This window comes from Anguilla anguilla, chromosome 9 (genome assembly GCF_013347855.1).
Source record: "Anguilla anguilla isolate fAngAng1 chromosome 9, fAngAng1.pri, whole genome shotgun sequence".
NCBI classification, from domain to species: domain Eukaryota; kingdom Metazoa; phylum Chordata; class Actinopteri; order Anguilliformes; family Anguillidae; genus Anguilla; species Anguilla anguilla.
In genome coordinates, this window is record NC_049209.1 from 26,534,872 (window position 1) to 26,555,729 (window position 20,858).

Here is a 20,858-nt window from a genome sequence, read left to right on the forward strand (position 1 = left end):
AATCTTTATCTGTCCCTCCTCTCCAACCACCCCTTTCATTTCATCCACCTTTACCATCCCTTGCCTCGGGCTCCTCCCCGTGTCCTCACGCTCGACATCGCTCCGTCAGTTGGGCACCTTCTTTCTGCTTCAGGTCTTCTGGTCGGCCCACACTCTTACCACCACTACCATAACCAGCCAGCCCCGTCAGATGCTAACACTCACTGCAGTGCAAATGAGCTGACGCTGGTCTAAGGCTAAAATTACATTTACTGTCTAAAACACACAGAAATCCACAGAGTACAGTTATCTATACAAGCAACATGACAAAAGGATCAGGTTCTTAACCAAACAGTGTTTCTTTGCAATATATTGACTGTAGGGAAGGAATGAAGCAATTCTGCTGAAATGCAATCTTTTCCCATTAGAAAAAGAAATGAACTTGTATGAATGTATCTTCTCGTCCTGGCCAATACAGAATTCAATATTAACGTAGAGCTTCTATGTACAAGCAAAAGTTATCAACATCTAAAGAAATCAAGAAGCCTTGTTTCATACATCATGGTTATCTCAACCATACAGTCAGTATGTTGCGTTGGTGCACAACCGACATGACCTTCCTCCCTTCTATTGCAGCATATCGTAATGGATTTTGGTTCAAAAAGTTCAGTGGTGCACAACGGTTCCAAACCATAAGGGCCTTCAGGTGGAAAGGCAAGCTGGGTTATGTGGGCAGTGCCTCTTTTCCACCCACGAGCACAACACCATTACTTCAGTGATAACCATGACAACATAAATAGGTTCCGGGGCATGTGTGTTGCCCCAGGATAAAGTCATCAACCACAGTGATTCCTTCCCTCCTTTTTTTCTTACCTTCAATGGGGTCCTAAATCAAAGGTGTCCGAGGACAAGCCGTGTTAAAATTCTAGAAATATGTATCTATCCCTCTCTCTTTCTCTCTCTTTCTCTCTATCTATCTCTCTTTCTGGTCTCCCTGTCTGCCCTGGCAATGAAAAACAGTGATCAGGCCCAGATAAAACTGCACACTGTAGTAAATCTATCTATTATCTGTTATTATTTTTCTCTTTTTTTCTTTGTTTTGATTGAAGGCAAAACAAGAAACGGCATCTCCTCGCAGAACCTCTGTCAGTGGCAGTAAATCTGCCGAGCTGCCCGGCGAGATTAAAAATGAAAAAAGGGGGGAAAAAACAGCAGCTTGGACACACTGTGCACCCTCAGCATTAAATCCAGCCAGAGGCGCACTCCTCCTCCGCCTCTACAAAACTCCAGCTGGACTCCTCAAAGCGACGTCCCATGAGAGGCCCTCATTTACGGAACTTTAGGATGTGGCAGCAAAATTGAGCGAATCCTTTGGTACGTTGCTTTAACCTGAAGGACCTTTTATTTTTGTTAAGAGAGCCATTTAAGAGAAAAAAACCCTTATGCTGAAAGAATGAAATCTATGAGAAATGGCTTACCCAGTTGACTTTTTTGTATTCCTGCAGGATTCAAAGTAAGCTTGGAACATCTAGAGCAAAAACAAAACGTAGAGCCACTGCTTTACACTCGTGCGCTCATTAAGGGAAATTGGTGGCGATGTGCGGAATGCAAATGATGTCGCCATCTTGCAGGCACCTGAAGATGGCTGCTTTCTCACTCTCAGCCCTGCGTGACCAGTAGGGCTCATGGGAAATGTAAAACGGACCTTCCGTTCGAAGACCCCCCGCTGTACGGCTCAGGTACGCCGTGTTCTCATTCTTTTAGCGTGCAGGGGCCTAAGCAGCGGGGTGCCTGACAAGCGAGGTAGCACTGCGTCCGACGGAGGAACGCTAACCTGAATCTGTGTTGTGAACGAAAGGGCTGCAGCAATTAACAGCGTTATCTCCGGCAGACAAAGCAGCACCTGGTACTTCAATTGCGGCCACTGTGCACTTGCCGGGTTGTGGTGGCGCAAGCTCTTACTCAAATGTTGCAGTAAAGGGAACTTCAGAGTCATCCGGAAGCTGGCTGAACAGCCCTTTTGTCACCAAAGAAAAACGTGGGATTTAAAGAAGTCCCTGCAAATCAAGTTAACTCCATCAGCGGTACAGAAATAGAAGAAAATTTGGTTTTTTTTGATTTGGAATAACAAATTAGTATTTGTCAATTTATGTAGCAGATGGCTTTATTCAGCATAACATACAAATCTAACAGATTACAGATCATACGTTTATGTAGTTAAATATCTTCTTAAGCAAGTTAGGTCAAGTACCTTCTGCACTGGAAATGTAGAAATGACATCTAAACCTGCTCAAACTTGTTGCATGTCTAATCTAACTACCATTGGGTCTATATTCCTGTCCCTTCAAGTGAGAATTTTCAAACCAGAGTTTTTTTTTTTCCCCCCCCTTTCATTACCTGCACATTTATTTAGTTAATTGCAGCCATGCTCATGCCCTGAATCAGTCCAATGGATCAGAAGATTGATGCCCTACAGAGGAGCAATTGTGTCCGTGCCAAAATCAATACTGCCAATCATATACTTTTCATATGATAAATAGCCGTCCCAGACCATAGCATAGCGAGGCGTGCGGTAAATACCACCGCCATTGATTTTAAAAAGAATAAGATCGAAGGGTGGAGAAAAGCATTAGGCGCAAATTCCTTCATCAGTATTCTAACGGTCGCACTGCCACTGTGTACTTTTGGCCCCTTTCAGACTGTCTGCCCCCCCCCCCCCCCCACCCCTACAATCATTCCCCTCAAATGCTGAAGATTTGCAGCCGAAGCCTGATACAGAGCTTTGCAATCCCACATATGCTATGAAATGCGTAAAATAAGTGTGCCTCGCTATCTCTCAACAGAAATTCTGTCTATCACACTTCCATCCAGGGCTTTTTCTGAAAAATAAATAAATAAATGCAAATCATCCATAGCTAAGCCAATGTCTGCAACAATAGCCCAAAAGTGATCACCTGACCATCCACCCCTTCGAAAGGTGTCATTTGTATCAATCGTGGTGGCCGTTTACGCGGCACCGGGATTTGTTCGCGGGATACAGCGGGGGGTGGGGGAGGGGGGGGGGTGATAGAGAGTCCGCTCTCCGCTGCACGGTACTCTGTGAGTCATGCTAATCCCCACAAAGCTCAGGACGGCTCGGTTTCCCGAACCCCGTCGTCTCCTTGCCGCGACCCGCCATGCCGCTACAGCAGCGAGAGCACAGATAACGCTCGCCAGAACACAGGGGCGCGGGCTATTAGAGAAATTCAATTCAGATCTCGCTGTCACAAGATCATGTCTCATTACTGGCAGCAAAGGGAAGGAGGGGGTGGTGAATTGAAAAGATGGGAAGAGCAGAGGAGTGTATTGGGGGGAGAAAGTGACACTACGACTATTACTCCTTCGAAAGATAACAATACCTCATCTCTTTCGCCAATTAACAGTTTCCACCCACACGTTTTAATCCGGAACAACCCTTAGAGGACATTAGATGGAAGACTTCAAATGGGGTACCATTTGCAGACAAAAACAAACGAAAGGGGCTTTGGGCAGAGAGCGAGCACGCGAGAGAAAGAGAGAAAGAGAGAAAGAGAGAGAGAGAGAGACATCTTGCTGCAGTTTGATAGTGCGGTTTGTGCACTGACTGTCACATGCGAATTTGAAGTGGAGACAGATGTGTGCACTGAAGACGAGATAAAGAGAAGGCCAGACACAGGGATAGCCAGAGGGCACCAGGATGCATCCAGAGCTTGTATGGAAGGCTGCAAAACAAGGATGCGCATGAGAGTGGTTACGGAAGCTCAACCACACTTCCTGCTACGCATCGTTCTACGGCTTCTCTATTCAACTGTATGTATGTGTACAAACACGCACACACACATACACGCATATATACTGTGTGTGTGTGTGTGTGTGTGTGTGTGTGTGTGTGTGTGTGTGTGTGTGTGTGTGTGTGTGTGTGTGTGTGTGTGTGTGTGTGTGTGTGTGTGTGTGTGTGTGTGTGTGTGTGTGTGTGTGTGTGTGTGTGTGTGTGTGTGTGTGTTTCCTACACGGTTCATCAGTAATTAATGTAAAAACCCCAAAATGCTAAGCATCACTCATTTTTTCAGTTGCTTCCGCTATTCAACTATATGTATGTGTAGACACACACACACATGTATATTGTATGTGAGTGCGTGTATGTGATTCCTAGTATGAATGTACCTGGTATGAATGTAAATACCCCAAAATACTAAGCATCATTCTCATTTTTTATGTTGCTTCCTCAATTCATCTATATGTATGTATACACGCAGTGTGTCACTGTCCAAATGCTTACAGATGCCACTCCTGTATTTTAAGATTACCATTCTTAAAATTTTATTACCTTGAATATGCTAGCAAACCAAACCTGAGGTCATAGAATCGGTTCTATGACTTTTACACAGCCGTAATGTATATCACATGTGCCCTTGAGCGGGCTTTCCTGCCACTTACCAATACGGTGCAGTAAATGGCCAAAGCGGGCCGAACAGAAGCACAACCATTTATAGTGCCAGAAGTAGGAAATAGGAACAGGAAGTTTTATTGCTGGTGCGTGCCTACAATGCCATAAACAAAGCTCTGACGAAAACGTTCCAAAAGTGGAACTTGGGGACCGGCGAAAAATACAAAGAATGTATCTGAGGACTGCGAATCGTTTTGTAACAAATGGCATTTCACCAACTGTGAGGGCGTAGCGGCTCTCCGCGCTCCTCGGCTGCCCGCGCTCCTCGGCTGCCCGCGCTCGGATGCCGTGGCAGGCAGATCCCAGCGGCTCTGAACGTTCTGCTCCAGGCTCTGCAGATGGAGATCCAAGCTGAGAGACACACGATGCGGAGGAACGCCGCTAAGGAAACGTCATATTTACCGAGCGTCGATGTGGTTAATCGCGTAACGCGAAACCTTCGGTTTCTTCAATCAAGCGTATTTAAACACGTTTCAGACAAAAATGTACTGCCGTACGCTCAAATGCTAATTAAATGTGAGTTCACTGCTGCCAGCTATACTAAAATGAACAGATGCAAATATGGTCGCAGCAATCAGTAATTGCAAAGCACCTGTCAGAAGCATTTGTGAAATGACACGCACTGTAGTTTTGAGGCTAGCTCATTTCAATGTAAAGAATGTGCAGGCAACAAGACAAAATCAGCAAGCCATTCTTTCTTGTGATGTCAGTAGCAACCAGTTAGGGTTGGGGTGAGGGGCAGTTGATCCCTTGGTGTTGGAATGGACCCAGAATCTGTTATACTGGTAGAAATTCAACAATAATGCACACTGTCATTTTTGTACCCAAGCGCATTACACAGTACAGACACCTGACTTGCGCGTGGGGGATTACACTTGAAGCACGACCAGGTCGCAATGTAGCAGTTAGATTAACAAATTACCCAGGAGAGCCACGAGTTTGGAATCCTGGGTGGGATGTATATTGCCGGCAACTCTTTAAAATGACATTTTACAGCAATTATTCCAGCAGTAGGTAGAAAATGCACACACTGTAAGCACTTTCCATCGCTGAATAAGGGGTTTTTTGTTAAGCAGATAAACAATAATGTGGCACTAACTGCGCTTGGATGTGCTGTTAATGTAGCCGGGAGAACAGATCAGGGGCCTGCTGCCTCCCCGTGCCGTAACTCCTTCCCCATAATTCCAGCCTCACCAATCCGGCGGACTTCACATTGCTCCTGACCTTTACACCATGATTAGTCTTTTAATTGGACATGAATAATTGATCAAAACAAACTTTCAATTCCCAGCTTTTTCTAAGCTTGTTTTCACATCTTCATCAGCAGACCTGTGCAACTTACAGGCAAAAGGAGGGAAGGAAAAACACCCACGTGAAGAACAGGCTGGTACACGAGATGGGATCATCATCGGGATGATTCATATTTATGTGCCGATATAACACAGATCATATCCAGTCCTTTGGTATGGAGACCGTTGGTGCTTCCGGCTCATAGCATCAAACGTATAATCTGTTTACCCGCGTCCCGAATCCTAATGCTAACCAATTCAGCATGAAAGGTCACTGCTGACCTCACGGCGACGCTTGGGGAGTCCCACGCTGTGAAATTTGCCTATTGTTGGCCCTTTCTGCAATTCTAATTAAAAACTAGATGTGCGGCTTGTAAGTAACCTTTGCTTATAGCCAAGAAACGCACGTGACAAAGTTGTGAAGGCACAGCACGAGACGCGTATAGGTTTCAGCGCTATCTGGGACAGAACTCTGGCAGTGCTCTCCATTGTGTATACCTGGCAGCCATTCATCACCCCACCCTCAAGTATGTGACAGGAATGTGTGAATGACAGAGTCTTTCACTTCTAGAGCACAAAGAGGAAGACATAAAGGAGGAAACCAGGCCTTAAGCACACTGGCTTTTAATGCACTGGTTGCCTTGCAGATAGCTGGAGCCTAATAATTTGGTTGAATAGCTGATTTTTTTTTCTTACACTTAGATGAATCTGTATATTTGACACTAACTTGCACAAAATATTGTAGTTATTACTCACTGTCGGGCTGCCAGGGCCATAATGGTATTCACTGTTAGAACAACCAAATTGCAGAAAGGGAATTTTCATGATTAAATATGATTGCTCTTTATTAATAAAATAATTATTTGACTTCATCAATAGCCAATTTTATAGGAACATTTGAATGGGTTCCTTTTCATGTCATGGGACCACTGGTGGTCAAAAACTGTGATTTCTGAAGGTGCATTGCATGAAATTCCCACTCAGATTCCAAGGAGTCCAAGGCAGCAACTCCTGCTTTTCTAGCCTCTTGAGGGCTAGCGATGATACCGGACTGCTCGGCTCCGCTCAATAATTTCATATTGGATTCATACAATGAGTGACAATGCATTGACACGTAGTGATTAGAACATCCACAAGTCACCTGCTCTGTTTTAGCTACCTCTGTTTGCGCCATTATAACAGCTGTTCAGACAGGTGACTACATAGCCACAGTTCTCAAAGACAATGGCAGCAAACAAAGGTGAACTTGATATCATTGTGGATTGAATGTGAGTCTTGTGAGTAGCATTCCATAATGCAGATATTCTGAGGTATTTTTTTAAAATTACAAGAGGTGATGAACCAGACTTGAACCACAACCAAACAATTACTCCTGTTTTTTTTTATTGAGATAATCAATTTTGATTCTTACGTTTCTGTTATTAATCATAATATTTACACACCTGTTGGTAGCATTGCGAGATTCAAAGAGAAAGCACTTAGTTTGAATGAAAAGTCTAAAACGAGATGTCACGCTGTTATTGGCTTGCTCAACATGAGGAAATTAAAGCAGAAATCGCTCATAGGGACTTTTTCAAATATTATTAGCCTGTGTGGCAAAAATGTGTTTTGATCAGAATGCCAAAACATTTGTAGCTTATTTCATCCCACTTTTGTTAGAAGTGTTATAATAAAATAATGAACAAAATACTTTTATTGTGTTATTCTTGTGAGTTGGAAAATAGTGGCAAAAATATCGATTTTTTTTAATCAACGCAAGTCAATTAGCGTAAAATGCAGATTTTGAAATGTTCTGCATTCCAAAGACGCCACATTCCATGAGCTAGCATGACCACTGTAAATGCTTTGGTGTGCCATAAGAATAAGCCTTGTTGTATAAAGACCATTCGTACTCATTGTGCAACGTGTGTGTGTGTATATGCTACTACAGTTCAGCTTGGTTGTGTGTGTGTGTGTGTGTGTGTGGGTAGGTTGGCTGTTGCATTGCTTAAGGTCTGGTATCTGACCCCACTGTCCTCTACTGGTATTACTTTTACACCAAGGACCTCCAAACTGAGTTTAAATTCTGTTTCTTGCCAATTTGGTGTTTCTATCCTACACTTGTTAACAGCATTGCCCTGTAAGGTACAGTGTCTGGGAAAATAAATCCTGCCATACACGTATACTTTATAATATCAGCTGAAATTTCAAGTGAATTGATGAGATTCCGAGTGTGTGAGTGAGTGGGTATAAGTGTGTGAGTGAGTTAGTGGGTGTGTGACTGTTTGAATGCCAGTGTGAGTGAAGATGTCAGTGTGTGATTTACTAAGCGTCTGTGTGAGTTACTGAGTAAGTCTGTGGGGGAGTTACTAAATGGCAGCAGAATGAATATGGATTGGTGTGTGTAATATTTTTATGATATTTTTATGCTATCCTGGTATAAATGTAATAAATAATACAAATTCATTTTACTGGGACTGTTGTTCAGTGGCCCTCTTCTGACAAGATGGCCAGCTTGCAAGTCATAGCAGTATACAATTGTGTGACTGATCAGTGGAAGTGTGATTGACAGTGGCTAAGAGGCACAATCATCCAGTACATACAGCATACATGCATTATGATGGTGAAAATGTGATTCTTGAGGTATCATACCAAAATATAAAAATGTGAATTTTTATTCAGTGATATTTTTCATCTAATGAGGTTTTTAAAGCTGGTAAAAGCCCCACAAAGCAGATTCAGCACGGTCTGGCGACAGTAATGACCCATTGTGACCCTCGCGGACTCTAGTTCCCCCGGTTTCAGCGGTGGTTGCATTTGCTGGGCCTTTGAAACCGTCAAGGTATTGTGCGTTACAAATGCTGCACCTGCCGGCCAGGACTCCGCCACACGCACGCTTTCATTGTGTGGGCCTTGCCCTCCACAGAAAAGAGCCTTGTATCGCTCCTGTGGTTGCCAGTTTGACACATCCCTGATCGCAGACTCGGTTTGTGTCACACAGGCAACCATACAAAGCAAACGGCTAACGTAGTTTAGGGGTTCAGAAGGGATTTCTAAAAATCCTTATTCATACGGGGTGTTGGATAAACAGCAAACCACTCTCAAGCCTTGGCAACAAAAACGGAACAAGCTCAGCCAATGACTGAAAACGTTTGTTGTTGTTGTTGTTGTTGCTGGTGTCTGTTTTCTTTGGGAGGATTTATCAAAGCCGCCTAAAGCCACGTTGGCCCATAAAAGTTATTTTATATTTCTGACATGGGAGAGCAGTACTGCAATACGTCAACTGAGATATATGGATACGTGCATTTGCCTTCTTTCTGTTGTGTTTACATTCAGGTACACACACACACAGCATATGTATTTCAAGTTGAAATAGCATCCCCAACCACGCCATTTCTCTGTTTGCCCATTCCAGTTCTCCAGCAGACATGTTCAGTCAATTCAAGCGATCAGTCATCGCTTTATATATTCTTAGCTTTAGCCAATATTATTTTCTCCCCATGCCCCCCGCCCCCCGCTATACTTCCAGCACGGTGCACACTCCAGACCTGACAAGAATTTATCAGCAAAACTGACCGTTATAGATAAGTTCTCAATTATAACAGCATCAATCAAAAGCCTTGTGATACTGCATCATCACGGGCATCAATAAAAAGAATGAACTCGCGGCCAACACTCATTCGTCAAAACGATCTTTCTGTAGATTATATTGAGAAATGTCACCAATGGAATGCAATTATTAGATTCTGTGAACCTGGCTGTTAACTCTTCATATTCTGCATTGTCACTTCTCAATGCACTGCATGTCACGATGGACGAAGACATCAGCCCAACCATATGATCCTGAACCTTTACAGCATAGCGCGTCCGTCAGATCTCGAAAGGCACTATGTACATAAAATGGATGATGATGATGGTGATTATTTATTTATTTATTTATTTATTTATTTATTTATTTATTTATTTATTTATTTATTTAATTGTCATGAAAAAAATTGGCGACCTGTCCAAGGTGTAACCCTTCCTCTTGCCCATTGCATGCTGGGATAGACTCCAGCCTTCCCCACTACCAGGAATAAGCAGTTTATAAGAGAAGATGATGATTTATTATTATTATTATTATTATTATTATTATTATTATTATTATTAAAAGTAAAGTATAATATTGATAACAATGATCAAAGACAATTACAGTGTCACGGTAAATTTGTTTATTGGCTAGTTTACAGGCAGTAAGCATGTAAACTGAATCTGGTCAAGGCACCGATCTGGGGGACAAGGGCTCAACACGGTGTTGATTTCTTCTAGCTTTACTCAAAGACTTGCACAGCAGGAAGGAACATAGAAACAAACGGCCACAATTCTTCCTCGTGCTATAATCCGCTGGAGGGGGCTCAACAAATGCACCCCCACCGCCACCCCCACCCCCCCCCCACCCACCCATTCCACCCCCCCTCAAGCAACAGAGCAGCTGATGTATGACTCCATCCACACACACCCCAGGTTCTGCAACCCCAGCCCACATACTGTTCCATTGGCAAAGTTGTAATAAAGAACAAATAAACTGTCCAACTCCCTGAGACCATGGTTTTACTCCTGACAGCTTTGTATTACAACAGCTACGGCGCAGCAGGAATCTCCTTCCAGAGCTGAATATTAATACACTGAATATTAAAACAAAATGCCTTTTTTTAAATAATGAACTGTGTTTAAACAACAACAACATAAAAATGAGTCAAATAATTTCACAAACTATAATTACAACACCAAATAAGGTTAAACCTGTGCTCCTTTTATGTTCTGTTTGTTGGACATGTTCCTACCACTTCCTTCCTCAGTTTGCACACCGCACGGGTGACAATCCTGTTGCCAAAAGAATACAACATCAACCCTCAACTCATAATGATGATGATGATGACTGCAGGGGATCTCTGTCATTTCAAATGTAAGATTTAAATGGCAGTAGGAATGTCCAACAAGCCTCTTGTTGAATTGCGTTGGGACGCGTTAACACAGAAAAATGCCAACCATGCCCTGTAATAACACCACCGGCAAACTGCCAGCGCTACGTGGCATACCTCTGAGAAATAAGTTTGATAATCATAAATGGGTTCTTTGGGGCCAAAATATATCAAGTAGGAAGTATAAATGATCAACAAAGTAGAGGCATGATGTTGAAATTGTAATGTGTATTTTCGGTTTCTACTGTAAAAGCCATGTGCAAAAGTGGGCGAGAAAATTGTGCGCGGTGAAACGCGAATTGCTATTACTGACCGGAAAGAGGCATGACATGGAATGCACGAGTGGCACTCGACAAAAACAGACAAAAACAAGCAATCAATGGCCACAGCTACTTGCATTCAGATTTACACTGCAGCATGTGATCAGATATTTTGTGCAGAAAATTGCTTGCGCAAAAGACACTTTCGCTGGCAAAATCGGTTATTTTTCAGACGTCTAATACAGAATACATTGATTTTTCACACTGTTTGACAGAAGCGCATTGCTTAGTTTTTTTAGACAGCCCTGGGGACTGACAGGTGCATGGAGATCTGATGAAGTCTACGTTTGTTTCCTCCTGGCTTCGTGGTGTGGTCCCGGTTCCATCAGTAAAGCCCCTTATTCCACCTCAGTTTTTCAATATCTTTACTAGAAGACGGCTAAACAAATGTTAAAAATCTATTTTATGGACTTAGTTATGTGTTTATTTATCTATTTCTGGAAGGACAGTTCAATTGTTCGCAGCCATCCCAGTAAACCGGACTCCGTGACCCCCACGACAAGAACGCATAATGGAATATTCAGAATGTGCACACAACCGCAAAATGCTCTCTCTTCTCTGTAATAGAATGCCGCTGCTTTCTTTAAGAGGGTGAAAATAAGGCTGTCACTGAACAAGTATAAAATTCTCAGTGTCTCCCGTTTCCCCCTCGCAGCAATCTTAACCAAATGTCTTTTGGGCGCTTTCATAATTACGTTTCCGTAAACACTACACCGCCAGAAGTTTTCGCGCTGACCGTTGTGCATAGCGGATACGATTTCACACCCCGCCATGTAAGAAATGCCTCGTCGGAGCCCTTGGGCTCCCGAAGGGCGGGCTCGACTCGATAGCGAAGGTCGCCACAGGTTCTGCAAACACGGGGGGGGGGGGGGGGGGGGGGGGGGGGGGGGAGAGGAAGGGAGTTGACCCCTCTCTAACGCGGAGCTGAGCGGCCATTGAAGACCTCTGTGTCTCAGATGCGACGGGCTCAGCATGGATTCCAGCCGACCCCGAGCTCGACCCAGTTTGGCCCCGAATACCGCAGAGATTCAGGTCCTCACCACAGAGCACTGGAATGACACATTTTTCAGACACACAGATACGGGGGCCAGAGGGAGGTATATCAGCGATAGCTCCCTTGCCTTTTCACTCTTTCTGTCAATCTCTCACAAATATGCAATCCCAATGTGGTGCACAGCGGGATCTTACTGCGCAAAAGACCCATGTTGGCACGGTACTGACACACGTACACAGACACATGTGCACAGACACGGAAATAATGACATGCAAGCACTTAATGGCCGACCAGAATAAGCATATGCTGTTCCAGCCAGCCCACACAATACTTTCACACAGCACTAATGCGTGTATCTGGTAAAGACCTGCCATTAAAAACACTTTTAACAATTCCTATGAGGGCTGTGAAGTCTTCCAGATGATTGCATCACAGACAGCACATATCACACACCATATGCTGTCGCGTAGGACTCCAGGATGTGATCAGGCACACATTGCAATACACTGTGCAATGTGATGTCTGCCCAGATTTTGGCTCTTGGACGAAGAAAAAAAACAAACAAACTAGCTTGCATCTGACTAGGAAAGGACTGGCTCAAGGTTTCTCTTTCATTTCCCATAAGCCCATGCAGCTGCAGTCTTTCAAAGCCTCTCTGATTTTTACGGTTTTCTCAGCACTTCCCATTAGCAAGTACTGTAGTCAACCCCTTCAGGGGCATGGGGGGGTGGGGGTGCATTGGCAGGCAATTAGGGGGCAGTACACTGAATATGAAACCTTAGTGGGACACTGCTCTTGTACACTTCCAAGCAAAGAAAAACCTACACTGCTTGGGAAATGCTAGGTGTGAGGTGAGTTGCCAAGCCACTGTAAATAAACAAGTGAAACTGAAGTGATCAGATCTTCAGGATTTAAATGAGCGGTATGTCAAATGAATAGTAGGCTACGTCCAATCTCCAATGATACGGTCCAGTGTGTGTCTTATAATTGACTGCGTTTAGTGCTCCGTGAGTTTATTATGAGAGAACAGGAAATGATGCGGTTTTGTTGAGTGATGTGACTGGAATCATAGACACACCTCCAACGCATTTCAGCCTAATGGACACCACCGATTATTGCCAGGGTATGACATCACAAATACATTGCTTGGATTTACCGTTAAATATGGAATGTTTATTTCCAAGCAGGGCAGTTGAGAATATCTTCCAGTTAGTATTCAAAGTAGTCACAGTCCAGTATCTTCGGAGCGATTATGCATGCATGCACTGACAATACAGTTTCCTTTATTGATGTGAAAATAAAGAACGAAATGTCAATGACGATTATTTTACTGCCTCATGAGGCTCAGTCTGAATGCAGTGGACGGCACAGCCAGCATTGCTGACATAGAAAATGCAATGCTGATCAGGCACAACTGAACCAGTAAGGAGTTGTATACATGACTTAGACTGACAGCTCATTTAAAAACATGTTTTGAGGGATCTACGTAAATGACATTCATTGTGTCTTGAAAACATCATGATAAATAACCTAACCATATATGATACACGCATGGAATTAAAGGACAATATAAGTTTCAACAGGTTTAGGTCAATGTATGCTTTGACTTCTATAGCCATATAAATACACACAGTAAATGTACAGTGATAAATCACCTTTAACAGTTTATTTGAGTCTAATTTCTTTTATTTAATTATTTGTATATTTATCTGGGGACAATGCAGTATTACCAGCAGCAATAACATTGTTACAGGTTAAAAACAAGCACTAGATGATCTACATATAGGGGTTCTATTCAGAGCTAATTTGCAACCCCTGTCCCTGATTAGGCTTTTAATAAAAACATAATGCATAATATCAGTATAATGTACTCTACGGGGCTGACAGACACTTAACAAAGTTGATGTTAACACTGAACTTTCTACTTACTAATTACAACAACATTGCGTTTGATTACTTTATTATAGCTACCAGAGTAGCTGCTAATTCTACTCCTTTTCAAGGGCAGAAAATTATCATTAAGTTTGACCAATTTATTTCTAAGGATATTCAGCCAGGACCTGATTTTAAGTAATGACGTGCTGAGGAATCATCATGGGCAGGGAATGCAAGCGATGGCGTAGCCAATCAATTTTTTTTAAGCGATGTCAAAGGTAAAGGAGACCAATATTTCTGTTAATGGAGCATGTCTTTTTGAGTAATTATGATGTCCCGTAATAAAAAAAAGTTGATAACAAACAAACATAAATCTCTCTTTGGGTAAAATAATCCAATAATCATTTTCATTTTTGGGAAAATTAAAAACTGGTCAATATATTTCTTGGAACAAATCCCCACTATCTGTCTCAGGGGTAGATATGGCACTAACACCGTCACCTGTTTAAAAACTCAGTGTCACATTCACATATGGCAATATATGAATGTGAAGTCAGAAACTAAATTTGTCTCAATCGAGTCTCTTAATCAACATCAACCACTTCAAATGACTATATTCCTTATATACCAAACTTCTAATGAATTTTGTGAAATTTACTGTGGAAAAATGGAAAACCAAAGACCCCATTCTAAACCTAATATTGAGCCACATTTATTTGTATGAAGATTAATAGATTATAATATAAAAGACAATCACATGGATTTCCAGTATTTCTGGCCGATGCAGGGCCAAAGATGAATAATATGTGATATAAAATATATGTATACCTTTCTTGCATTCACATATGACAGATTTTATTTGCATCCACACAGGATAATTTGATCCACCCATCTGCATGTCAAGATAACAAATTAAGAGAGCAGTATCGAAATCTACAACTGATTTATGAAGATGGAATATACTGGAATGTATTCTAAATATGTGAACTGTGGGAAATATAGTCATGAATATATTTCACAACAATGCATTTTTAAAAGAGTATATCAGAATATTTGAAAGCAGCAGTTGTTTATATCTTGTGAAGTGTTGCAAGTATGACCTAGTCTTGATTATATATTTCATTTCAATATATTAAAGTAAAGTCCATTGTTGTAAGGGCAATTTGTATATCTCATTTCCTGCATGACAAAATATACTTTAATGTGTAATATTCAAGTGTTAGGGATACAGTATTTTGTTTAATCATTTATACTGTAAGCATGTTGCTTTAAGCTATGCTGATTGCCTACTGCACATTCATTAGCTCACAATGCATGGCTACATCCTTCACTTAAAAAGTGAAAACTCAATTGATGGGGATTTTTTTTTTTTTTTTTTGCACAATTTAGATCAAAATATCAATTTTTTTATTTTATTTGTTTATTTAGTTATTTTACTTTTTAGTCTGTGATTATGAAGGCACATATCCAAAGCACAAGGGGGAGCTTTTTACAGAAAATGCTAGAAAGCTGTTGACAGTCAAGATGATTGAGATTTTTAATCAAATTAAAAATAAAGACTTAAAGATTATCAGTATCGATAAGTATTGATCAGTATCATCGGTCCAGCCTAGCATTCTATAACTGAGAAAACACATCCGACCAATTCAGGTCATTTTAACAGACTACAATGCTCCTACTGTTTTCTATGCGCATGCGAAGTAGATAGTTATTTGCATCTGTATCCACAATTAAACGTCTGTTCAATAAACCTATTTTCTACCGTAGTCTTTAATATCAAGTTGGCATTTTCACTCAGGGCACGGCTGTGTCAGCCTGTCATCTTTGAAAGGGTGCAGTAACTATTCTTGCCACTAGAGGTCAAGGTTAAATTAAAAGGGTGAAGGTCTGCAATCTACGAATGAACTTGTATCGTTTACTTTGGTGTCAGAAAATGGTCGAGAAACGTCTGCTTCCATGTTCTGTGCTTTTTGAAGTAAATTCATGATAAGACATTCCGATTTTAGCAAATAAAATGGCAACCCGAGGACTATAATCCAAATGAGACTCCTATTCTTTGGAACATAAAATGGCAATGCATAGTCGTCTACAGCCTGCAGTAAGTGCCATGGGTCTGATATAGTTTGCTAACCAGGTATTAGGTATCCGAAATTTCATGTAATGAATTAACCTTTCACCTTTCAGCCATTTTGGAACAGAACTTGTCCATATCAAATATTTAATATGCAGACACATAATGCTTTTAAAATATATAATGAAAAATATAATTAAACGATATGAGATCTCAACTAGTTTTCACTTATGCTGAACTATTGCTACTGCCAATAACAATTCGTCCACCTACTAAAAACATGTTTTCAACTGCGTAAATTTATCTTAACGGTCTATTTAATTCGAACCTAGTATTGTTCCCAGGCACATTGACCTTATTATGATAACAACCGGATAAAATGTAGGCTATAGCTGGGTATCTCTGTAGTATTCAGGATTTTATACACCCTCTACGTCTTCTTTTATACACTCTTCTTCCTGCTGGCCGCCCACTCCCTTGCGTATTGAAACACACTCCCTTGGAGCGTGTTCCTCGCGCCTGTCCCGCTCCATCCCCTCGCGAAGTTACGGTTAAGTATGCATGGAATGACTGCGTGAGCTTGCTATGAGAAATAACGGCCAAAAATACATTGATAAACTGCAGTGCGGCACCCGGCGTATATTTTAAAGAATAATATTACGTGGTATGGATAAATATTTTATTCGCGTGCACGATATAGGCTGAACAGTGCTTCGTTTGACAATCTGAAGCGTAAAACAACCAACGGCCAAAGCGCATAACATTTCACTAAACCACAACAAATGGCACTGCCGATTTATAGCCTATTTATTGGATACTTTAATTCAATTTTCAAGTAGCCTGTATCTCAGCTCAGCTGCTGCGATAAGGGGGTAGCATCTTGAACCTGTCATCGTGATAAGAAATGCAAATCCTTCTTTATTTATTCTTCTTAAGCCAAAGTACAAACATTGACTGCACTACACTTTAAAGTTTAATTGTAATGATTTAATACAGACGTTTTTCACTTACCTCGTTTAAACATGTTGGAGATTTATTTCTTCTGTCGTGTTCTGATGATCATAAAATCTAGTATTCCTGTTAAAGCGTACGTCTCATTTTTATGGGGCTGGTATAATTCCCCGTATTAATTCAGGAAATTGTCTTTATTTTATTTTTGTGCTCTCCGACTTGATTCCCTTTGAGACTAGTGTTGTTTTGGAGATACTGACTGGTTGCATATTACAATGCAAGTCCGCGAAGTCCCGGGCCTTAAATGAAATCCAAGATTCCGAATATATTCCCAAAGGGACGTCTGCAGGCATTAACGTCTATTTTCTGAACCTTTGGGTTAGCTTTATCCCGCGAAGAACCAAAATGCATACACACTCACACCCGCGCGTACGTTGTCTTTTCATGGAAGCATCTTGCTGCTCCGCTCAATCCAAACTGACCCACATTGCCCACCATCCGGTTCTTGGCATAGCAACTAAATCAGAAAATACTCCTCGATTAGGTTTTCGGTTTGCGAAATCCACCACATGTTCACTGAAAACGCTAGGCGCTTTTTAGGATACAAATTATTTAAAATCAGTTGAGTAGTCTAACAGTGTCGGAGTTTATAACGTTGATTTAAATGCAACCAGCCTCTATCACTAGTGAAAACAAGCGTAGGCTACCCAAATCCTTCGGTGTTCAAATTCCCATCTGTCGCAAACTGATCAAATTATCTCTTCCAGAAGATTGGCTGTATTTGTCATCCCCATATCTCCAGGATACGCATTGTTTACTGTAGGCTAGTTCTGTTCTTTATAGAAACAAGCGGGTGCCAACACAATTATGAGAAATCAGAAACGTCAGTAAGTAGGCTATCTCGGTTTTCCGTCTCCTCAGTTCTGGATGCTTCCAGACAACACTTCTGTTACTTGTCCTTTCGTGATTTTGTGTAGTGACAACGGTAACTAGAGTGAAGCGGGATGTTGCTTTCGCTGTCTTTGCTTCTCTCTTCCCCCTCTGTCTACGGGTCTGCGCCTCTGTTTTGAATGATATAGAACGGTAGAAGCGGTACCTGGCTTCCGCTTTACTTGAGGTCCGACGATTCAAAAAAATGGGACGAAATGACAGTGTCTGCTGGACGTGCTCGCTGGGTTAACTAACGTTAGTTTTTTGCTGGTCCTCCGAGATGTGCCCTGTCGTCTTAGTCCCGTCGGCTTTCGACTCGATCTGTAAATGTAGACTAGCGTACTTGTACCAGTTATCTCAACTTGTTTGTTTGACAGTGCCTGATCGTATTGACTACTGGCTTCTGGAATCGATGAGTTGAATTTGAATTCCTATACGGGCAAATAATCAAAATGACACGACGCTCACCTGGCCCTCAGAGGGATCCTTTAGCGATCAATCCTGTCACGTTTGTTTTCATTGTTGCCGTTTATTAACAGACAGACCTACAGAATCATAATAAATCAACGAGAGCAACAGCCAACGGGAAGCGCTGGCTTCAGTCGTTTCCCGTCCAGCGTGAGAAAGAAAACGGCTACGATTTGAGATATTAAAATAATATGACAAAGCTTTCTGTTTGCTTTTGGTAAGAGTTCAAATACCAACCAACTACAGTCCCAACTGCAGCGTCTCTCTCTCTCTCTCTCTCTCTCTCTCTCTCTCTCTCAGTTGCTAATGTTGCGTAGCCTACTATCATTGACAAAAAAAACATAATCTGATATTGTTTTTTAAACGTTTGTAAAATGTCCTTAAATTACATTTTGGATAACAATTTTCAAAACTGTAAAGTCTAGTGTATTATCGTAATTGCACCTTTTTGAAAACTGCACGTCAGTGTCTTACAAACGTACGTTTTGGTTTCATCAGGCCTGGCTGTATATGAGCTATAAATCTCTGTTTGAACTCAGCGGTTCTGCAGAAACATCAGACGAGAAACCCTGCAACCAGCACCATCGTACTATTTGGGAGTAGTGGGGTCAGTAACAATTTAGTTTTAATCCCAGCCACAGAGAGGATAAGCGATTTTTTCCTTTTGCAATCTGGGCCAGTCCCTGCAGGGGAGTTATTGATAGAACGAGTGATGCTGCTAAAAACCCACCGACGGCCGATGATAGGTTTCTTCTGCAGTTTTATCTTTCCCGTTCAGATGGTGACTGGCCTAAACGCTGCTGCAGATTTATCAGTTGGAGAATCTTTATGTCCTTAATTACAAACGCAGCAGAACCCCGCCTCACCATCCTCAGCCATTAACGTTCTTATTGCAGTCTTTGCTCTCTTGTAATTTTTCCCCCTTTATTCATTCCATGCTTTTCTATTCAGTCAAATTATTTTTCCAATTCTGTGTCTCAGTCAGTTTAGATCCAGATTACAAAAAAAAATCATAAACATACGTATTTTGTAAATCTGAGTGTGCGCTAAATTTGGTTTTCGATCCAAGAAGCATATCTTGCGATTTAATCTACAATGACAACAACAATAGGCGAAAGCCTGTTTTAAGATGTTGAATAATGTGAAATTTGAGTGAAAACCATCTGTTATGCACGTTCATAAGGTTAAGTATTCCATTATATAAAGAGTATGTGAGTTGGTGCGTGTGTGTATGTATCGAGTGGGAAGCAGGATTTACATGTTTATCTGTATGCCTGATTCAGCATGTTGAGGAAAGCCTGTATTAAAATATGCATTTAAGGGAAGTATGAACTTTCACGTTCACTAGTTGGCTGGAAGGTAAAGTTGGCAGCAAAATGTAAAGTGTTCTTGTGTGATTTATAAGGATATACATGTGTGGAATTCAAGCATAATAAGTTTAACTCAGATTCAAACTTGTTTTGACTTCTACAGCTGTACAAATGCATGGTAAAATTTTGTATTAATTTAACTCCAGTAGTTTGAGTCCCAAGTCCAACCAGGATTAGATGTACTTTACCAGAGTTAAATCAACTCTATTAGAGTCGATTTAACGGAGAATATTGTGCTGTGTGGGTCACATATGTGCTGGTACAGTACTTTTTTTGGGCATCTCCTGCCCCGCTCTTCAGAACAAAGTTTATAGCAGGCCAGTTGAAGAAAGAGAGCAGGGGAAGAATAATGGTGTGTCTGTGAGATTTATACTTGGCCACAGCACAGTGAAGTGAACTGACCAGCATTCCTTAAAAAAGAGGTTTTGTGTGGGGGGTTTAAGAACTGTTTTTTTTTGTTTGTTTGTTTGTTTTAAAAGGGAAAGCCTAAGCGTCTTTTTCAACCAGAGTCAGGAAAAACTAAACTCTTGTATAGAGAGGATCGGGGGGAAAGTAAGACACAAAAGTAGTTGTTTAAACGCTGGACAGTTGAAGAGAAAGAGAGCAAGGAGATTAATAAGGGAAAGGATGGGAAAGACAAGAAGCCGAGACAGAGGTGCAAAGAGGAGCAAATAAAGGAGGAGTGGAGGTCCCAGGGGAGCACAGACAGGGGGGGCAGGGTGGCAGTAATTAGTGCAGGTGGACAGGTGATGGATGAAGGGGTCAGGGAGGCAGAGAGAGCTGCCCCATGCTGTACTGTGTGCCACAGTGTGGCTCCATCAACAAGCGCACAGACATGGCCTCCACCTCATCTCCCACAGGGTGGTGGGGGGGAATCGGTGCCAATTAGTCTCCATAACGACTGTCGCCATGGCGAACTGAACCCTGGGAGAAGAGGTAAATGTACGGGCGATCATCATGCGATCCTCTAGTGGCCCCCAACTGCGGATTGCAAGTATGTTAGCAAAAACAGCTAGCGCCTCGGCCTGCGACCGTTTACTGACAGTATCTGCATTGCAAGTGTTTTGTTGTGGTTTGTTAACCCCCTGTCAGCTCATGGGATGAGTCCTCACTCTAGGAAGTAAGTGTTCTGCCCCGAATAAATGCTGGGGAGTGATAAGCTGACACTGAAAACTAGGGAGCTGACTGCAGTTCCAGACTGCTCTT

At 41.9% G+C, this 20,858-nt stretch overlaps 1 protein-coding gene and 1 long non-coding RNA gene across 2 annotated transcripts in view; one reads left to right on the forward strand and one right to left on the reverse strand.

The window, feature by feature from the left end:
• rtn4rl1b (reticulon 4 receptor-like 1b) overlaps positions 1–18,529 on the reverse strand; it is a 158,032-nt gene extending 139,503 nt beyond the window's left edge. The window contains exon 1 of the mRNA XM_035433757.1: positions 16,945–18,529. Within this exon, the coding sequence (XP_035289648.1) occupies positions 16,945–16,957 (13 nt within the window). The 5' untranslated portion in view covers positions 16,958–18,529. The remainder of the gene's footprint in view (positions 1–16,944) is intronic.
• The window catches only part of LOC118235888, a 102,843-nt gene that overhangs the window by 10,208 nt on the left and 71,777 nt on the right, over positions 1–20,858 (forward strand). The window lies entirely within an intron of this gene.